Source organism: Salmo salar, chromosome ssa15 (genome assembly GCF_905237065.1).
Source record: "Salmo salar chromosome ssa15, Ssal_v3.1, whole genome shotgun sequence".
In the NCBI taxonomy this organism is placed as follows: domain Eukaryota; kingdom Metazoa; phylum Chordata; class Actinopteri; order Salmoniformes; family Salmonidae; genus Salmo; species Salmo salar.
The window spans coordinates 24,013,097-24,031,186 of NC_059456.1; the positions used below are offsets into that span (position 1 = coordinate 24,013,097).

Sequence of the window (18,090 nt, forward strand, 5' to 3'; positions counted from 1 at the left end):
ACTGCAGCACTTTCGATGTAGATGGGTGCGTGCTCTCTCTGCTGTCTCCTATAATCCACGATCAGCTCCTTCGTTTTGTAGATGTTGGCACCACTCCGCCAGGGCTCTCACCTCCTCCCTCTAGGCTGTCTCGTAATTGTTGGTAATCAGGCCTACTATTGCTGTCGTCAGCCAACTTGGTGACTGAGTCGGAGACTTCCTTAGCCACGCAGTCATGGGTGAACAGGGAGTACAGGAGGGGGCTGAGCACGCACCCCTGTAGGGCCCCCATGTTGAGGATCAGAGTGGCTGAGGTGTTGTTACCTGCCTTCACCTGGGGTCAGCCCGTCATGAAGTCCGGGTCCCAGTTTCACAGGGAGGAGAAAGAGCTGTAATATAGCTAGCTATAGCAGCAGCATTTTCTGGTAGGTTGTAGTGGGTACTTTATTTTCAACTGAAAGTTATTTACCAATGGACTGACAATTGTTTTAGTGTTGTGACATAACACCATGTGTAAATACATATCTAACACTAGATGGAGAACTAGGACCAGACACTAAATGTCAGGTGTAATTATACTTTTCGTCGCTAGATACCGCAAAAACGCCACTATTTTCACTGCCAATATCAATCCCATAATCCTTGCAAACGGTGTATTCATTTGAATGGCTCTGAACGTGAATTCAATTTGAAAAGCTAGCCAGACATTTGTTGCAGATTTATACTTTACAGGTATCTCCTTACTACTTCCACCTGGACATACATTGCTGAGGAGAGTCCTGACATTTCGCAAAATGTGACGGTTAGTAAAATAATGATTGCAATAACTGAATTAGTAGCTAAATCAACTTTTTTCTTGCCATATGTTTCCTAAAAATAAAACTAGCCAACGTTAGCTAGCTAGCCACCCACCCTTTGCTAGGCTATCTAGTCTTAGTTAGCAAGTTAGCTAACTTATCAATAGAAAGCTAGTCGACATCTCCAATATTAGCTAGTCAAGCTAGCTACTTGTAAAGTTTGACACTTTATTCTTAGTTTTGAGCTCGCCAACTCAGTTAGCCTGACCAAGTTAAATGCTTTCCTGGACTAGCCAGCTAGTTAGGCCCCTCACCATAGACGCTGTCACGGATCTCGTTAATTTACTAGCTATTAAAAATATCACCTAGTCAGACCGTTAAGTTACCCTTTCCAGCTGGCCGGAGCATCATATTAGCCCGTTATAATTTGCTAACTAGGGTCTCATTAACCGACTAAACTCAACTCCACGGGTTAGTCGTAGTTTAGTCGGATAGGGTCTAATTAACATGTCATTAGCGTGCCTGCTTTCTAACCATAGCTATCTAGAAGAACGTTGTATTGCCACTCCGATAAAGATTAGTATTTCGACATGTTACTATCAAAACATTGGACTCGTAGTTACACTTAGTTAGATAGCTGCTTTACTTATATGTGTGTTCATAGCTCATTGTTCTAGAAAGGTAGCTAGCTAGTGAGCTTACTGCTAACTGACGTTAGATCACACATTGCTGCGTAGTCTTGTGGGCTGGCAAGGTTAGTAACTTAGCTATCCTAGCAAAATGTGTACTTAGCTAGCAAGGTAAGATGTCATGTAACAATGTTTGCTGCTTTGTAACATTTCTAGTTTGTTTGCTGCTTAGTAGGTAGGTAGGTACGTAGTCGTAGGTTATGGTTGACCATAGCCAACGCCTTGTCTTCGTTGTTAGCCTACTACGCTTGGGGGAGTCTACTTCAAAGTAATCGATTCCTCGACTCCTTGCACGTCGTCTCCCACTTCGATTCACCTAAGTCTTCGACTGAGTATTTTTGCGGAGGAAACTAAAGTTAGTTGCCTTAGGCTACTTCCCGAGAACAAACTCTGATCTTTCACAGCAAAGAAAGGGCGACATTCGCTAGGGATAAAGAGAAGAGGGGCATAGGTAGGCATGTCGTTCACCAAACAGACAGTCAGAAACCGTACATCGGTTGGACTATTTGCAATGCAGTATTTCGCAATTTATTGGCCTGCAATGTCTCGCATAAGTTCACTTAAGTAGGGGCTATCAATGAGTAAGTAGGCTGAGTTATTCTACACGCAACAGACCGAAGACACACTCGAGTTTTTCATAGTGAGGAGAAAGAGCAGGCGAGGGAGAGAGGATCGGGCAGGCAGAATAGGCTATATATATCTTGTAATCTGTTTATCTCAATGTCTTGTCTACAATGCCTTGTAAATTCACCAAAAATATATTAGGCTATCAATGAATATGGCTAAGCTATTCTTCAATGGATTCCTAGTGGCGCAGTAGTCTAAGGCACTGCATCTCAGTGCAAGAGGCATCATTGGAGTCCCTGGTTCGAATCCAGGCTGCATCACATCCGGCCGTGAATGGGAGTCCCATAGGGCGGCGCACAATTGGCCCAGTGTCATTCGGGTTTGGCCAGGGTAGGCCGTCAATGTAAATAACAATTTGTTCTTAACTGACTTGGCTATTTAAAAAGTAAACAATTGGGCCTAACTGTACAATAAGTATTGTCTATAGCATATTTAATGAAAACCTGGCTGATGTCCTACTAGGTCAGGGCTCTCAACCCGATTCCTAAAGAGCTAACCTGGTTCAGTTTATCAACTAGCTAATTATTGAATCGGATGTGCTAGATTAGGGTTGGAGTGAACCTACAGGATGGCAGCGCTCCACAAACAGGGTTGGCGAGTCCTGTCCTAGGCAGTAGATCGCGACGCAGGGCATCCCCGCTAAACTTTGGGGAAATGACAAGTTCTCTTTCTCATCCATAAACACATCTCTTTTTTTGCAAATACGGTTCTCTAGTAATACTGTCCAAATAGGGCAAAGAATATCAGCGTGGAGAGCGCTGCGTCATCCCATGGGATCCATCAAGGTTGCACTAAAATATTGTAGTTCCTACACATTAACTTCTATATTCAAATGAAATAGGCCTTTTTATATAGGCTTAAGTTGATAACACTGTGCTGATATCAGTCCTCTAGAATGCAAATGTAGTCTTCCTAGTAGGACTCTGCAAAATGGAGGTAGTGTGTACATGTGTGCGCGTCCGTTGGAGCGTGTTTTTGGGAGTCGTGCAAGTGTGACTCCCAACCACAGGAGACGGAGTCAACTCCAAAAAATCCTAGTCGTGCATCACTAGCTACACTAGTGCATTGTTGGCAGGTGCTTGTTGACAATGCTAGCTTAGCTTAATGTTACAGGCACAGTGTATTGTCATCCGCCATTTTTAATTTAAACCAACTTGTTCCCCTGTAGCTAGTTGAGACATAGTTGTCCTATGAATTAGTAGTAGCACTGTCATCAGTTAAACGCAGCTTGTAATATAAGGAGATTTTGTGACCAGGTCATGAACCCCTACAAGTACAGCATACACCAGACTTCCATTATCACCGTAACGCTTGCTATGACGGACGCATACAGTTAATTCGGAAAGTGTTCAGACCCCTTCCCTTTTTCCACATCTTGTTACGTTACAGCCTTATTCTAAAATATATTTTTTCTCATCAATCTACACACAATACCCCTTAATGACAAAGAAAAAACAGGATTTTAGAAATGTTTGCATATATATTAAAATACAGAAATACCATATTCACATAAGTATTCAGACTCTGCTATGAGACTCGAAATTTAGCTCAGGTGTAGAGGTCAACCGATTAATCGGAATGGCCGATTTCAAGTTTTCATAACAATCGGTAATCGGCATTTTTGGATGCTGATTATGGCCGATTATATTCCACGAGGAGACTGCGTCAGCCTGTCACGCGAGTGGAGGCGGCAAGGAGCCATGGGTAAGTTGCTAGCATTAAACATATCTTTATTAAAAAACTATCAATCTTAACATAATCACTAGTTTACTACACGTTTGATATTAGTTTAACTAGCTTGTCCTGCGTTGCATATAATCAATGCGGTGCCTGCAGTTGTCACTTCTCTTGTGTTCCGTGTAAGCAGAGTTGAGGTATATGCAGCAGTTTGGGTCGTTGCGAACTGTGTGAAGACCATTTCTTCCTAACAAAGACCGTAATTAATTTGCCAGAATTTTACATAATTATGACATAACATTGAAGGTTGTGCAATGTAACGGCAAAATTTAGATTTAGGGTTGCCACCCATTCGATAAATGACAGAACGGTTCCGTATTTCACTGAAAGAATAAACATTTTGTTTTCTAAATTATAGTTTCCAGATTTGACCATATTAATGACCTAAGGCTCGTATTTCTGTGTGTTTATTATATTATAATTAAGTCTATGATTTGATAGAGGAGTCTGACTGAGCGGTGGTAGGCAGCATTCATTCAAACTGCACTTTTCCTCCATTTGCCAGCAGCTTTTCGCAATGCTTAAAGCACAATTTATGACTTCAAGCCTATCAACTCCCGAGATTAGGCTGGAAATACTATAGCGCCTATAAGAACATCCAATCGTGAAAGGTCTAAGAAATACAAATGGTAAAGAGAGAGTCCTATAATAACTACAACCTAAAAGTTCTTACCTGGGAATATTGAAGACTCATGTTAAAAGGAACCACCAGCTTTCATATGTTCTGAGCATGGGACTAAAACGTTAGCTTTTTTAACATGGCACATATTGCCCTTTTACTTCTCCAACACTGTTTTTGCATTATTTAAACCAAATTGAACATGTTTTATAATTTATGAGACTAAATTCATTTGATGTGTTATATTAACTTAAAATAAGTGTTCATTGTAAATTCAGTATTATTGTAATTGTCATTATTACAAATATACGTTTGTGTGTATATGTCGGCTTTTTTTGGTCCTCCAATAATCGGTATCGGTGTTGAAAAATCATAATCGGTCGACCTCTACTCAGGTGCATCCTGCTTCCATTGATCATCCTTGATGTTTCTACAACTTCATTGGAGTCCACCTGTGGTACATTCAATTGATTGGACATGATTTGGAAAGGCACACAACTGTCTATATAAGGTCCCACAGCTGACAGTGCATGTCAGAGCAAAAACCAAGCCATGAGGTCGAAGGAATTGTCCGTAGAGCTACAAGACAGGATTGTGTCGAGGCACAGATCAAATAACTTCATTTGTCACGTGCCGAATACAACAGGTGTAGGTAGACCTTACAGTGAAATGCTTACTTACAAGCCCTAACCAAAAATGCAGTTTAAAAAATACCTTTAAAAGAATAAGAAATAAAAGTAACAATTTAAAGAGCAGCAGTAAAATAACAGTTGCGAGGGTATATACATTGGATACCAGTACAGAGTCAACGTGCGGGGGTACCGGTTAGTCAAGGTAATTTAGGTAAAGTTGACATTTAGGTAGAGCTATTAAAGTGACTATGCATTGATAATAAGAGTAGCAGCAGTGTAAAGGGGGGGGCAATGCAAATAGTCTGGGTAGCCATTTGATTAGATGTTCGGGAGTCTTATGACTTGGGCGTAGAAGCTGTTTAGAAGCCTCTTGGACCGAGTCTTGGCACTCCGGTACCGCTTGCTGTGCGGTAGCAGAGAGAACAGTCTATGACTAGGGTGGCTGGAGTCTTTGACAATTTTTAGGGTCTTCCTCTGACACCGCCTGGTATAGAGGTCCTGGATGTGAGGAAGCTTTACACCAGTGATGCACTGGGCCGTACGCACGACCCTCTGTAGTGCCTTGCAGTCGGAGGCCAAGCAGTTGCCATCTGGGGAAAGTTACCAAAACATTTCTGCAACGTTGAGGTTCCCCAAGTACACAGTGGCCTCCATCATTCTTAAATGGAAGAAGTTGGGGAACCAACAAGACTCTTCCTAGAGCTGGTTGCCCAGCCAAACTGAGCAATCGGGGGAGAAGGGCCTTGATCAGGGAGGTGACCAAGAACCTGATGGTCATTCTGACAGAGCTCCAGAGTTCCTCTGTGGAGATGGTTGTCCTTCTGGAAGGTTCTCCCATCTCTTCAGCACTCCACCAATCATGCTTTTATGGTAGTGGCCAGACGGAAGCCACTCCTCAGTAAAAGGCATATGATAGCCCGCTGATGAAACCAAAATTGAACTCTTTGGCCTGAATGCCATGCGTCACGTCTGGAGGAAACCTGGCACCATGCCTATGGTGAAGCATGGTGGTGGCAGTATCATGCTGTGGGGATGTTTTTCAGCGGCAGGGACTGGGAGACTAGTCAGGATCAAGGGAAAGATGAACGGAGCAAAGTACAGAGATCCTTCATGAAAACCTCCTCCAGAGCACTCAGGACCTCAGACTGGGGCGAAGGTTCACCTTCCAACAGGACAACAACCCTAAGCACACAGCCAAGACAACTCAGGAGTGGCTTCGGCACAGGTCTCGATGTCCTTGAGTGGTCCAGCCAGAGCCCGGACTTGAACCCGATCGAACATCTCTGGAGAGACCTGAAAATAGCTGTGCAGCAATGCTCTCTATCCAACCTGACAGAACTTGAGAGGGTCTGCAGAGAAGAATGTGAGAATCTCCCCAAATACAGGTGTGCCAAGGTTGTAGCATCATACCCAAGAAGAATTGATGCTGTAATTGCTGCCAAAGGTGCTTCAACAAAGTACTGAGTAAAGGGTCTGAATACTTATGTAAATTTGATATTTCAATTTTTTTATATTTTTAATACATTTGCACACACACATTTGCTTTGTCATTATGGGGTATTGTGTGTAGATTGAGGGGGGGGCAATTTAATAAATTTTAGAATAAGCCTGTAACGTAACGATGTGGGAAAAAATCAAGGGGTCTGAATACATTCCGAATGCACTGTACGTCTTGTGGTGTACCTCATCTTTTGAGTGGGTTGTTTCTGGAAGTGAAGTGACAGTTCAGACAACTTTGGGTTAAAGGGGGGGGGGGGTTGACTTGATAATTTGGCATGATGTTTTGTACACTGAATGCATTACCTTTCTACACTGTTGACTAAGTTTGTTTTTTTCTTCTTCTTTTCTCTCCAATAGTGTCTCTTACTATGGCCTCTGGAAGTCATGATGGGCAAAGCAGGGAATTCCAACAGCTCAACCAGGACAAACCTCATGAATTTCTCCATCACATCAGCAACCACTCTGCAGCTGACAAGAATATGAAGGAGGTGAGTGGATTTCAAGGTGGGAAGTGTACAACTTGGTACCCAATTTTTCATCCTGGTTCTCCACTTTTTTCCTCCCCCACAGTATGCACTTGCACAATCCATGTCATTGAAATAAAAGCATTAAATTGTTGTAAGCATTGACTAGAAAGAGTTTTCACCATTTGTTAAATCTGACGCTGATCGTGTAAATGCACACAGTGTGGAGAATCGGGATCATACAGTGATTGTGTTATGAATATGAACCAAAAGGTGTTTACTAACCTTACTCAAACGTTTCTCTTTAAAGAAAAACTGTACGTTTTTATCGCTTATCCTTTTTTGTTTTAGGTGTTTTTTTTAAATAAGGAAGAAATAGATAAAGACCGGTGAGTTTTCCAGTTCTATGTGGATCTAATGCACAAGCTGCCTTTCCTAGCACTGCAGTTACAGCTGCTCAGTCACTGGGGAAAATCTAACCATCGGAACAACACATTTCCATCTTTTCCCAAGCACTTCTCCAAACACTACCATAGTGTCTAGTCTCCTAACTAACCATATCAAGACAAAATCCTTTTTTTTTTTATATATATCAACTGGACTCCTCCTTTTTCTCCCCAACAGATTTCCCGTGAGTCGCGGTGCACACATCTCTGGCAAAGCGAAACAAGTGTCTGTGTGCTACAAGAGGAAGTGTTCGTTGTCGCTTCACAGTGTAGTGGTGAGCTCCGGCGTGCGCCACAGAGCGCCCCCCGCAGGTCGGGCTGTCTGTGACATGGCCAACAAGGAGAATGAACTGACCTGCCCAGAGGAAGTGCAGGCCATACATTACAATGACAACTGCGTTTTCCCCGTAAACTCTGTAGCAGAAGCAGGCTCCAAGATGGCAGGGCCGGGAAACAAGTGCGGTGATTACTTCACTGAGGTGAGATACTACCAGCCGTCCCCAATTCACTCCCTACCCTGGCCCCTTGATCCTTTGATGTTTGCAGACCAATGATCATTGGGACGGATCACTTCTGTACCTCATACTGTCCATTCCCACCATCAAACCGTTGCCCCTGCGCTCTAGGCACCCTCTGAGAGGGTTGGAATTGTCACCATACTCCCAATACCTCTCCAATCCTTGCACACTGGGATAGATCGGTAGACCCTGTTTATTGGGAAGAAAAGTGTCATTCTCTTTGAGACAATTCAAGTGTTTTTTGTTTGATCCTTTTAGCTTTTTGAAGTGGATTTTATTGACTTGTTTTGTCATGCCCCCCTGCCTTGTGGGTATCTTTCCTGACCAGCTATCGAAGGATCACGACGCAATGACCCACGTGCTTTTTGGGAGGAATCTCCGATTAAATGTAGCTCTGACACTATGGCGAAGAAACGCCAGCGAACTAGTGGCATACTTGATCAGGTAGGAACACAGACTCCTCATCTATCTTCCTGTCCACATACCGTTAATGATTTAATCAACATGTTCATGTCCAATAAACACTGTTTGTTCCGTAGAATTGAAGACACAGGTGTGCTTCTTGACTGCCTGCCAGTTATAACGAAAAAGTGAGTATCCCAGTTGAATTTAAACATGATAATGTATGGCTGTGATGAGGGGACTTGAGACACAAATTAATACGTGTCACTTGTTTTTGCTTCTGTAGCCTTCAAGACGAAGTGCCGTGCATATCACTGGGCTGCTGTGTAGACCTCCTGCCACAAGTCAAAACCATCCTCGCCAGTAAATATGAAGAGTAAGTTCAACTGTGGAATTTTAATGTATTTTTATTTGACCAGGTAAGTTGACAGAGAACACATTCTCATTTACAGCAATGACCTGTAGTTGCTGCTGCTGTAGAAGTACATGTGGGGATCCACCTGAATTATAATTCTGTTCTGTTCCTTCACCAGACACTTGATTGTGGGTTTACACTGGATTCAGTCTGTCATTAAGAAATGGTGGCCAAAACTCTCCACAAACAGCAAGAGCCTGCAGGACAGCTGCTCAGAGGACAGGTATATTAACGTCTTTTCATATTTTTGGTGTTTGGTTTCTTGAACATTTTACATTATATTTACCAAACTTCCTCTTTCTCCAGACAGCACAGTTACGGTCTTGGTGGCAGCGCCCATAGAAGGCTCTGTGCATGATTTTGCTACAAGCCTAATTTGACTTAACACTGTTTACAGGAACCTCCAAGTCATGAAGCAGCAGCTGAAGGAATTGTGGGAAGAAGGACCCCGGTTAAGTTTAGTTCCAGGAACTACAGGAGAGATGGCGAAGGTAAGGTGTCATGGCGACCCTTCATGTTATTTATCCTTTGTCTTCGTTCATTCCAGGCCATTGGCTCTAGATGGGGGGGTGGGTACCACAACAAAAATCTGAACTCATCATGAGGGGCCTCAGTAAGCTTGCAGATCTGCATACCCAAATCCATACCCACACATGCAGTCAGAGCCGGCCCTAGCTTTTCAGGGGCCCTAAGTTAACATTTTGTTGAGGGGTCCCCCACTCCACCTAACGAGCAAAACATTTTGATCCGGGGGCCTTCAAAACAGGCCGTCAGTTGCCCATCCCTGGTCTAGATTGACATTTCACGTTTGACAAATCGTCTCTCACCGGTCTCTTCTCTCTCAACAGGCCATTGAGTCTTACTTATTACAACTACGCTGACCAATCAGTCAATGTAGCACTGAGGAAGCGACCACTACTGCCGGATAGAGCTGTGTTTTTAAACGTTACCTGGAGCCAGTGACACTAAAGACAAGACAATGCTCCACACACCGACAGGAACCCTGTTCTATTATATGGGGATTGATTGTCTGTGCAATTCAGACAACTTCCGCACTCAATCACAGCTGCAGAGACACTTATAAAAAGAGGGAGGAGAGACGCAAGGGAGGAAGGAGCCTTTCTCTTTGCAAAACCAGGAATGACTACTTCACATTGAAGTGGATCGACGTCTTGCGACGGGGCAATTCTTCAGTCGACCTCCATGAGACTTGGCAAGAAAGGCACCTTATTTCCTATATAGGGCACGTTTGACCGGAATAGGGTGCCATTTCAGATGCACGCTGAGACTGGGTCTTGGCCGCTCTGTGACGTGCCAAGTTCTCTCTCCACCACAGCGCTCTTCCTCACTATTGTGTGTGTAAACCTGCACAGATCATGGATGTAACATAATGAATGCCCCTTCTTTGTTTAATACTTCTTGATTCTTCCACTCATGTCCTGAATCAAGAACTTGAAACTGCTGTGGTCTTAAGTTATGAGAGCTCTTCTTGTTTTGTTTTTTTCCCTGTTCATGAATGATGTTTGACTGTAAAAGTGTAAATACAGTGATTCTTTTAATCATCTTTAAAATAAATTTACTAAAATCTGTCTTGAAGCATTTTATTTATATTTTTGTTGTTTTAAATGGTGGGCACTTGATATTTGTGTTATGCCCATGGTTATACAGTGCCTTAAAAAAGTATTCATATCTTTTGACTTACTACACATTTTGTTACAGCCTGAAATGTATCAGTTGTCTTACCCATCTACTCACAATACCCCATAATGACAGTGAAACATGTTTAGATTTTTTGCTAATATGTTAAATGAAATACAGATCTCTTTTACATAAGTATTTACACACCTTTGCTGTGACACGTCATAATGAGCTCCACTTTCCTTTGATCATCCTTGATGTTTGCTACAACTTGATTGAAGTCCACCTGTTGCCAACTCAATTGTTTAGACGTGATTTAGAGAGAAACACACCGGTCTATATAAGGTCCCACAGTTGGCAGTGAAACTATACCAGGAAGTCTAAGGAACTGTCTGTAGCTCTCCGAGAGAATTCTGAGGCATAAACGCTACATGACCAAAAGTATGTGGACACCTGCTTGTTGAACATCTCATTTCAAAATCATGGGCATTAATATGGAGTTGGTCCCCCCCCCTTTGCTATAACAGCTTCCATTCTTCTGGGAAGACTTCCCACTAGATGTTGGAACATTGCTGCAGGGACTTGCTTCCGTTCAGCCACAAGCATTAATGAGGTCAGGCACTGATGTTGGGTGATTAGGTCTGGCTTGCAGTCATCCCAAAGGTGTTCAATGGGGTTGAGGTCGGTTCTGTGCAGGCCAGTCAAGTTCTACACCGATCTCGACAAACCATTTCTGTATGGACCTCTCTTTGAGAAACAGCCCCAAACCATTATTCCTCCTCAACCAAACTTTATAGTTGGCACTATGCATTTGGGCAGGTAGCGTTCTCCTGGCTTCCGCCAAACCCAGATTTGGCCGTTGGACTGCCAAATGGTGAAACGTGGGTCATACCTCTGTGTAAATATAGTCTAGTCTAAGGGTATAAAACATTTTTTAGAGTTTTGAAAATTTCAGAGAGGACAGTGGACTCCATCACTGAGGAAATATGGAACTACCCAGACCCTGCCTAGAGCTGGCCATCTGACCAAACTGAGCAACCGGGCAAGGACATTGGTCAGGGAGATGACCAACCCAATGACCACTCTGACACAACTACAGAGTTCCTTGGCTGAGATGGGAGAACCTTCCAGAAGGACAACAATCTCTACAGCACTTCACCAATCTGGGCTTTATGGTAGAGTGGCCAGAAGGAATCCACTCCTGAGAAAGAGGCACGTAAAAGAATCTGAGATAGTAAGGAAAAAGATTCCTCTGGTCTGATGAGACAACTTGAACTCCTTAATGCATAGTGCATTGTCTAGAGAAAGGCACAGCTCATCACCCATCTACCTGGACTATTTGCATTGACCCATTTTTACACTGCTGCTACTCTGTTTACCTACATGTACATTGACTCTGTACCAGTACCCCCTGTATATAGCCTTGTTACTGTTATTTTATTGTTGCTATTTAATTATTTATTTTTCAATTTTCTTCTATTTTTAATTTGTATATATTTATTTTTTGACTTCAGTTTATTTAATAAATACTTTTAACTTATTTTTGTTAAAACTGCATTGTTGGTTAGGGACTTGTCAGTAAGCATTTCACTGTAAGGTCTACTACACCTGTTGTATTCGGCGCATGTGACAAATAACATTTTATTTCATCTAACACCATCCCTACCGTGAAGCATAGTTCTGGCAGCATCATGCTATGGGGATGCTTTTCAGCGGGAGGGACTGGGAGACTGGTAAGGATAGAAGAAAAATAATGGAGCCAAACACAGGCAAATCCTTGATGAGAACCTGCTTTCAGAGTGCAGATGACCTTACATGCTGACCACGCATGTTGATTTTGTCCCCCCACACTAGATGTGAGCAGGACATGCAGGTTCAAGTATCAAAATGAACTCTGAACCAATTATATTAATTTGGCGACAGGCCGATAAGCAAACATTTACGGCAATTTAGCTGGCTTGCCGTTGCTAGCTAATTTGTCCTGGGATATAAACGTTGGGTTGTTATTTTACCTGAAATGCACAAGGTCCTCTACTCTGACAACTAATCCACAGATAAAAGGATAAACCGAGTTCGTTTCTAGTAATCTCTCCTTCAGCCTTCTTCTTCTTTGGACTTTATATGGTGATTGACAACCAACTTTAAGGTGCATTACCACCACCACCAACTGGACTGGAGTGTAGACCTCAGTTCATCTTTCAATCACCCACATAGGTATATGCTCCTAAAAACCAATGAGGAGATGGGACATGGGTATATGCTCCTAAAAACCAATGAGGAGATGGGAGAGGAGGGGCATGCAGCGCATCAAGCGTCACAAATAGAACCAAGTTCTATTTCAACGCCTGACTACGCGGATGCTCATTGACGTGTGTGAGCAGTGTGGGTGCAATGATTGAATAACATGTACGTGTACATTTATTTTGTAGCGCATGCGACACAAGCGGTGTGGTCAGCATGTAAGTAAACGGTCAAAGCAATGCTGGAATGGCTTCAGAACAAGAATGTGAAAGTCCTTGAGTGGCCCAGCCAAAGCCCAAAATTGAATCCCATTGAAAATCTGTGGGAAGACTTCAAGATTGCTGTTCACCGTCGCTCCACATCTACCTTAACAGGGCTTGAGAAAATCTGCAAATCCAGATGTGCAAAGCTGATAGACATACCCAAAGCTGTAATCGCCGCCAAAGGTGCTTCTACAAAGTACAGACTCAGGGGTGTGAATACTTATGTAAATTAGGTTTTTGTATTTAATTTTAAATACATTTGCAAACATTTCTAAAAACATGTTTTCACTTAGTCATTATGGGGTATGTGTAGATGAGTTAGAATTTTTTTTATGTAATCCATTTTGAAGTCAGGCTGTACCACAACAAAATGTGGACTAAGTCAAGGGGGTATGAATACTTTTTGAAGGCACTGTATATTGTGATATGAGGGTAAATGCACCGTATATTGTGATATGAGGGTAAATGCACTGTATATGGCGATATGAGGGTAAATGCACTGTATATTGTGATATGAGGGTAAATGCACTGTATATGGTGATATGAGGGTAAATGCACTGTATATTGTGATATGAGGGTAAATGCACTGTATATTGTGATATGAGGGTAAATGCACTGTATATTGTGAAACTTCCTGTTTCCATCACAGCTGTCGTGATTTTTCTTTATACGGTACGGCTTTACTCGCATAAAAACTGGATGGAAACCTGGTTAATGTCTTTGATCTTGAGGAAAAACAAACTAGGACGTAAATGGCCTTTATCATCGACGTTTTGACTATCGACAGATGTCTGTTTACACAGGGAAGTTGCGTATTTCCGGGTGTCAGTAACGGTTTTTTTTTTTATGTGGCGAGGTGACGTGATATTTCCCGACTGTAGAGACAGCTGATGCAAAACGTTCACCTGCTTGTCGGCTACATGATTATAGTTCTATAGAAAACGTACCCTTGTTGAAATACTGAAAGTAAACATGTTGCTGCATGGCAGACTATCAGAATTATGTATTTTTCTACAGGCTATGTTTGTTTTAGCGTGCTGTTTTAGCGATATAGAATCGGGGCCTATCGCGACGAGTGGATCTGCTCAACCAAACGGGGATCGTTTCAAACTCGAGGGTCGGGCAATCGTTCCTGGAGTGAAAACACAAGACTGGATTTCATCAGCCCGAATCACGGTAGAGGGAGAAGAGTATATAGGCTTCATGAGGTAAGACTTGAGGCTTGAACGAAGAAAAACAACTAATAGTTACAGCTATCGGATTGTTGTGGAAGTTAAGGGCTAACACTAGCCGGGGCCCTGTGCTGTGGTCACTAATAGCAACTAGCCTCGCTTGCTGCTAGGTTCGTTTTTTGTGGTACTTTTTACCACGATTTCGTGATATCCAATTGGTAGTTAGTCTTGTCCCATCGCTAGTTTGTAGTTGACAGCTAGTTAACGACGTTATCGGTGTGATCGTCCCAGTCTATTTGCAGTCTGGCTTATCAAATGCCTGATAATTGAGATGAAGAATAACTAATTGAGACTATGCTGAGTGTCCAACTTTTTCATGTGGTAAATTCCAAGTTCCACAGTGCATTGTCAAGGGGTTTAAGTAAATGTTGTTTGCTCGTTAACTAGGACTCCAACACCTGTTATAATGCTAGATCAAACTGAACATGGCTGTTACTGTATAATGTTCATTGATTCCTTAGTAAATCCCTAACCTGCAACTTAGAATTTCTCAATCCTCTTTGCAGAACTGATGGCAGCTTTGTCGTCAATGATGTTCCCTCGGGATCTTACGTTGTGGAAGTGATCTCACCTGGATACAAATTTGAAGCAGTCCGTGTAGACATCACGTCTAAAGGAAAAATGAGGTACTGTAGTTTTGTTCAGGGTGTGAGAGTCGTTGAGGGAGGTGTAAAAACTGAATTTTTGTACCGTATCAGCATATCTTCATTCATGATCTTCCACATGTTTTGTCCACGTACTTGGGGCCACTTTTCCATTGACATTATGAGTCTAGTGTTATTCTGTATCTGAGAGAAGTGCCCTTGATGTCTTACCTCTTTGCCAGGCTTATAGCAATGTACATGGTAAGGAAGGAGACGACTTCATGTCTAAGCGGTGGTTGACTTCACAGGGCCCGCCTGGTGAACTTCATCAAGACGTCTGAGGTGATCCGCCAGCCGTACCCGCTCCAGCTGAGGTCCTCTGGGCCACACACCTACTTCATGAAGAGAGAGACCTGGGGGTGGACTGACTTCCTCATGAATCCCATGGTGAGATGATCAGATGCGAATGATGCGTAGAATAGTGTTTACTGTGTCCCTTGGCACTTATTCTGAAAGAAGGCCATGCTGTGTCATCAGATTCTAAGTAAATGTGAAGTTGCAGCTTTGTGATTGGAGGAGAGTCCTGCTGTGGTAAGTGTAGTATTACTGTATTGTAATTGCTTTACTGTCCCATGCGAAGGTATCATACCGGTCCTTCAACACACATGCCTCCCTAACAGGTGTCATTTAACTCGTGCCTTTTTTGTGCATGGTGTTTGTACTAGTGAGTAATAGAATAAAAGGTTGAGCCAATATGAGAAAAGTAATAGGTGGTGCCCTCTGCTGTTTAACATTTGACTGTCATCAAGGCAAAGGGTAGCTACTTTGAAGAATCTCAAATATAATATATATTTAGATTTGTTTAACACTTTTTTTTGTTTACTATGTCATCCCATGTGTGTTATTTCATAGTTTTGATGTCTTCACTATTATTCTACAATGTAGAAAATAGTAAAAAATAAAGGAAAACCCCTGGAATGAGTGGTACTGTGTGTGTAATATACACTACCGTACAAAAGTTTGGGGTCACTTAGAAATGTCCTTGTTTTTTGAAAGAAAGGCATATAGATACTCAACTAGTCTAAAGGCCAGTTTTATTGCTTCTTTAATCAGTACAAACGGTTTTCAGCTGTGCTATCATAATTTGCGAAGGGTTTTGTAATGATCAATTAGCCTTTATAATTTTAAAACTTGGATTAGCTAACACAACGTGCCATTGGAACACAGGAGTGATGGTTGCTGATAATGGGCCTCTGTACACCTATGTAGATATTCCATTAAAAATCTGCCGTTTCCAGCTACAATAGTCATTTACAACATTAACAATGTCTACACTGTATTTCTGATTAATTTGATGTTATTTTAATGGACAAAAAAATGTGCTTTATTTTCAAAAACAGGGACATTTCTAAGTGACCCCAAACATTTGAACGTGTGTGTGGGTGTGTGGATGGGTATTTTTTCAAACTCTGCGTTGTTGGGAAAGGACCCGTAAGTTAGCCTTTCACTGTTAGTCTACACCTGTTGTTTACGAAGCGTGTGAGAAATATTTGATTGATTTAATACATGTTTGATTCCCCAGGTCCTGATGATGGTCCTTCCTCTGCTCATTATCGTCCTGCTCCCGAAGGTTGTCAACACCAACGACCCTGAGATGAGAAAGGTAAACACGGACAGCTATACTCTGACACTCTCTCTCTCTCTCTCTCTCTGACACATCTCTAGTCACCTGTCGTGAGTTGTCTGCCATCCAGTACATTCCGTGTAGTTCCATTTAGATAAACTTGCTCATAATCAAAATGTATATTTCATAGTAAGGGAACTCACCTCATCCACCACCAATGTGAAGCACCTACATAATCTGTTTTTCGTTGTCTTGCCAACTCTCATTGTCATGCCAACTCTCATTGTCAGTGTGATACTAACTAATCTTGTGTGTTTATTCACTCTACCTTCCCAGGAAATGGAGCAGTCAATGAACATGCTGAACCCCAACCCTGAGCTACCTGACGTGTCTGAGTTCATGACCAAGCTGTTCTCCGGGTCCAAGAGCTCCAGCACCAAGGCTGTAGGTGGCAGCAAGGCTAGTGGCCGCCCAGCAGTCAAGAGGAGGTAGTACCAGAACATTACATGTACCCCGGGCCTGAGGAACCACTCTAACTAGTCATGCCATGGAAATAATAAACATTTTAAAGAACTTTTTCATTTGTCTGTTGTACAGTTGTTTTTTGAGAGGGGTCTTTTTATTTTGGTCTGAAATACAAGTCTGACTGTAAGTGGAATGACTGAGGATATGAGAAGGCTTGCGGTATAAATATTTTTTTTTGCACTGCGCTGTTGAAACTTCATTTGATGTTTTGCATTGTACCTGTGAGTGACTTTTATGCCTGCTTGGTCCCTTCATTTACTCCTTATTGTTTAACTCTTGTCTCCTTGGATAGATGGGATAACTGTCTCTAACAACCCTTGGGTGTGTGTACTACTTTACTGCGGCACCATACATGTATGCCAATTTTAATTCTTCCACTACTTGAATGAGAGAATGCATCAATATTCAAATATTTTATTTTTTTGAGTTAGGGCCTAGTTCAGGGTATTCAACTCTGACCCTACGAGGTCCGTAGCCTGCTAGTTTTCGGTCTTACCTGATGATTCATTGCACCCACCTGGTGTCCCAGGTCTAAATCAGTCCCTGATTACAGGGGAAATATCTTTTTTTTTTTTTTTTAAAGCAGTTGAACTGCCTTCGAGGTCCAGAGTTGAATATGAGGGGTCTAAGTAATACAACTGTGAATGGACTGTAAAATGGATATAATTTTAATTATGAAGAATGAAAAAAATACTTATTTAAATACCAAGGTGAAATAAAATGTAAATGATGAAACTGTCTCGTCTGTTGTGTTCTGTGGATCGTGTATTCCTTGGGGACGGAACTTGAAAAATTTAAAGGAGAGCCACACACTAGGAGCTCAGATGCAATAATTGAACCTAATATCCAACGTTTGGACAGACAAGCTGTCTTCATCAGGGTATAATGACACACTGTGGGGTGACTAGTTTATATAGTGTTAAAAGACACACACACACACACAGGTGTCTAGTCATGGCTGGGTGTTGCCTGATATCATTGGTTCATTCTCAGATATAAAAAAATAGCATACCAAAAACTTGGAATAGATAGCATACGATCATAGATACAGTTTGGCTACATAGGCCTACAAACATTTACAATGAATAGTGAAAATCACAATGATCACAAGAATGGCTTCTGATCAAAGTCTGCATTGAGACCGAAAGGAGCATGGGT

At 42.1% G+C, this 18,090-nt stretch overlaps 2 protein-coding genes across 2 annotated transcripts; both read left to right on the forward strand.

Moving 5' to 3' along the window:
* Positions 1-597: 597 nt before the first annotated feature.
* On the forward strand, positions 598-10,414 carry LOC106571096 (KATNB1-like protein 1). The gene is made up of 10 exons (XM_014143765.2): positions 598-781; positions 6,938-7,068; positions 7,396-7,433; positions 7,669-7,969; positions 8,337-8,452; positions 8,548-8,598; positions 8,697-8,786; positions 8,944-9,048; positions 9,223-9,316; positions 9,674-10,414. The coding sequence occupies exons 2-10, from the start codon at positions 6,949-6,951 to the stop codon at positions 9,704-9,706; spliced, it is 948 nt and encodes a 315-aa protein (XP_013999240.2). The 5' UTR covers positions 598-781; positions 6,938-6,948; the 3' UTR covers positions 9,707-10,414.
* Positions 10,415-13,796: 3,382 nt separating this feature from the next.
* LOC106571095 (ER membrane protein complex subunit 7) lies at positions 13,797-17,667 on the forward strand. The gene is made up of 5 exons (XM_014143764.2): positions 13,797-14,175; positions 14,706-14,825; positions 15,092-15,230; positions 16,366-16,446; positions 16,744-17,667. The coding sequence occupies exons 1-5, from the start codon at positions 13,940-13,942 to the stop codon at positions 16,897-16,899; spliced, it is 732 nt and encodes a 243-aa protein (XP_013999239.1). The 5' UTR covers positions 13,797-13,939; the 3' UTR covers positions 16,900-17,667.
* The last annotated feature ends 423 nt before the right edge of the window (positions 17,668-18,090 follow it).

What these genes read in the sequence shown, in the direction of transcription:
- LOC106571096 (XM_014143765.2), top strand. Translation starts at nt 6,949, where the DNA reads ATGGCCTCTGGAAGTCATGATGGGCAAAGCAGGGAATTCCAACAGCTC. An exon ending in CTAGTGGCATACTTGATCAG is followed by an intron (nt 8,453 to 8,547) that starts GTAGGAACACAG and finishes TTTGTTCCGTAG; the next exon opens with AATTGAAGACACAGGTGTGC. An exon ending in CTACAGGAGAGATGGCGAAG is followed by an intron (nt 9,317 to 9,673) that starts GTAAGGTGTCAT and finishes CTCTCTCAACAG; the next exon opens with GCCATTGAGTCTTACTTATT.
- LOC106571095 (XM_014143764.2), top strand. Translation starts at nt 13,940, where the DNA reads ATGTTGCTGCATGGCAGACTATCAGAATTATGTATTTTTCTACAGGCT. An exon ending in GAGTATATAGGCTTCATGAG is followed by an intron (nt 14,176 to 14,705) that starts GTAAGACTTGAG and finishes TCCTCTTTGCAG; the next exon opens with AACTGATGGCAGCTTTGTCG. An exon ending in ACGACCCTGAGATGAGAAAG is followed by an intron (nt 16,447 to 16,743) that starts GTAAACACGGAC and finishes CTACCTTCCCAG; the next exon opens with GAAATGGAGCAGTCAATGAA.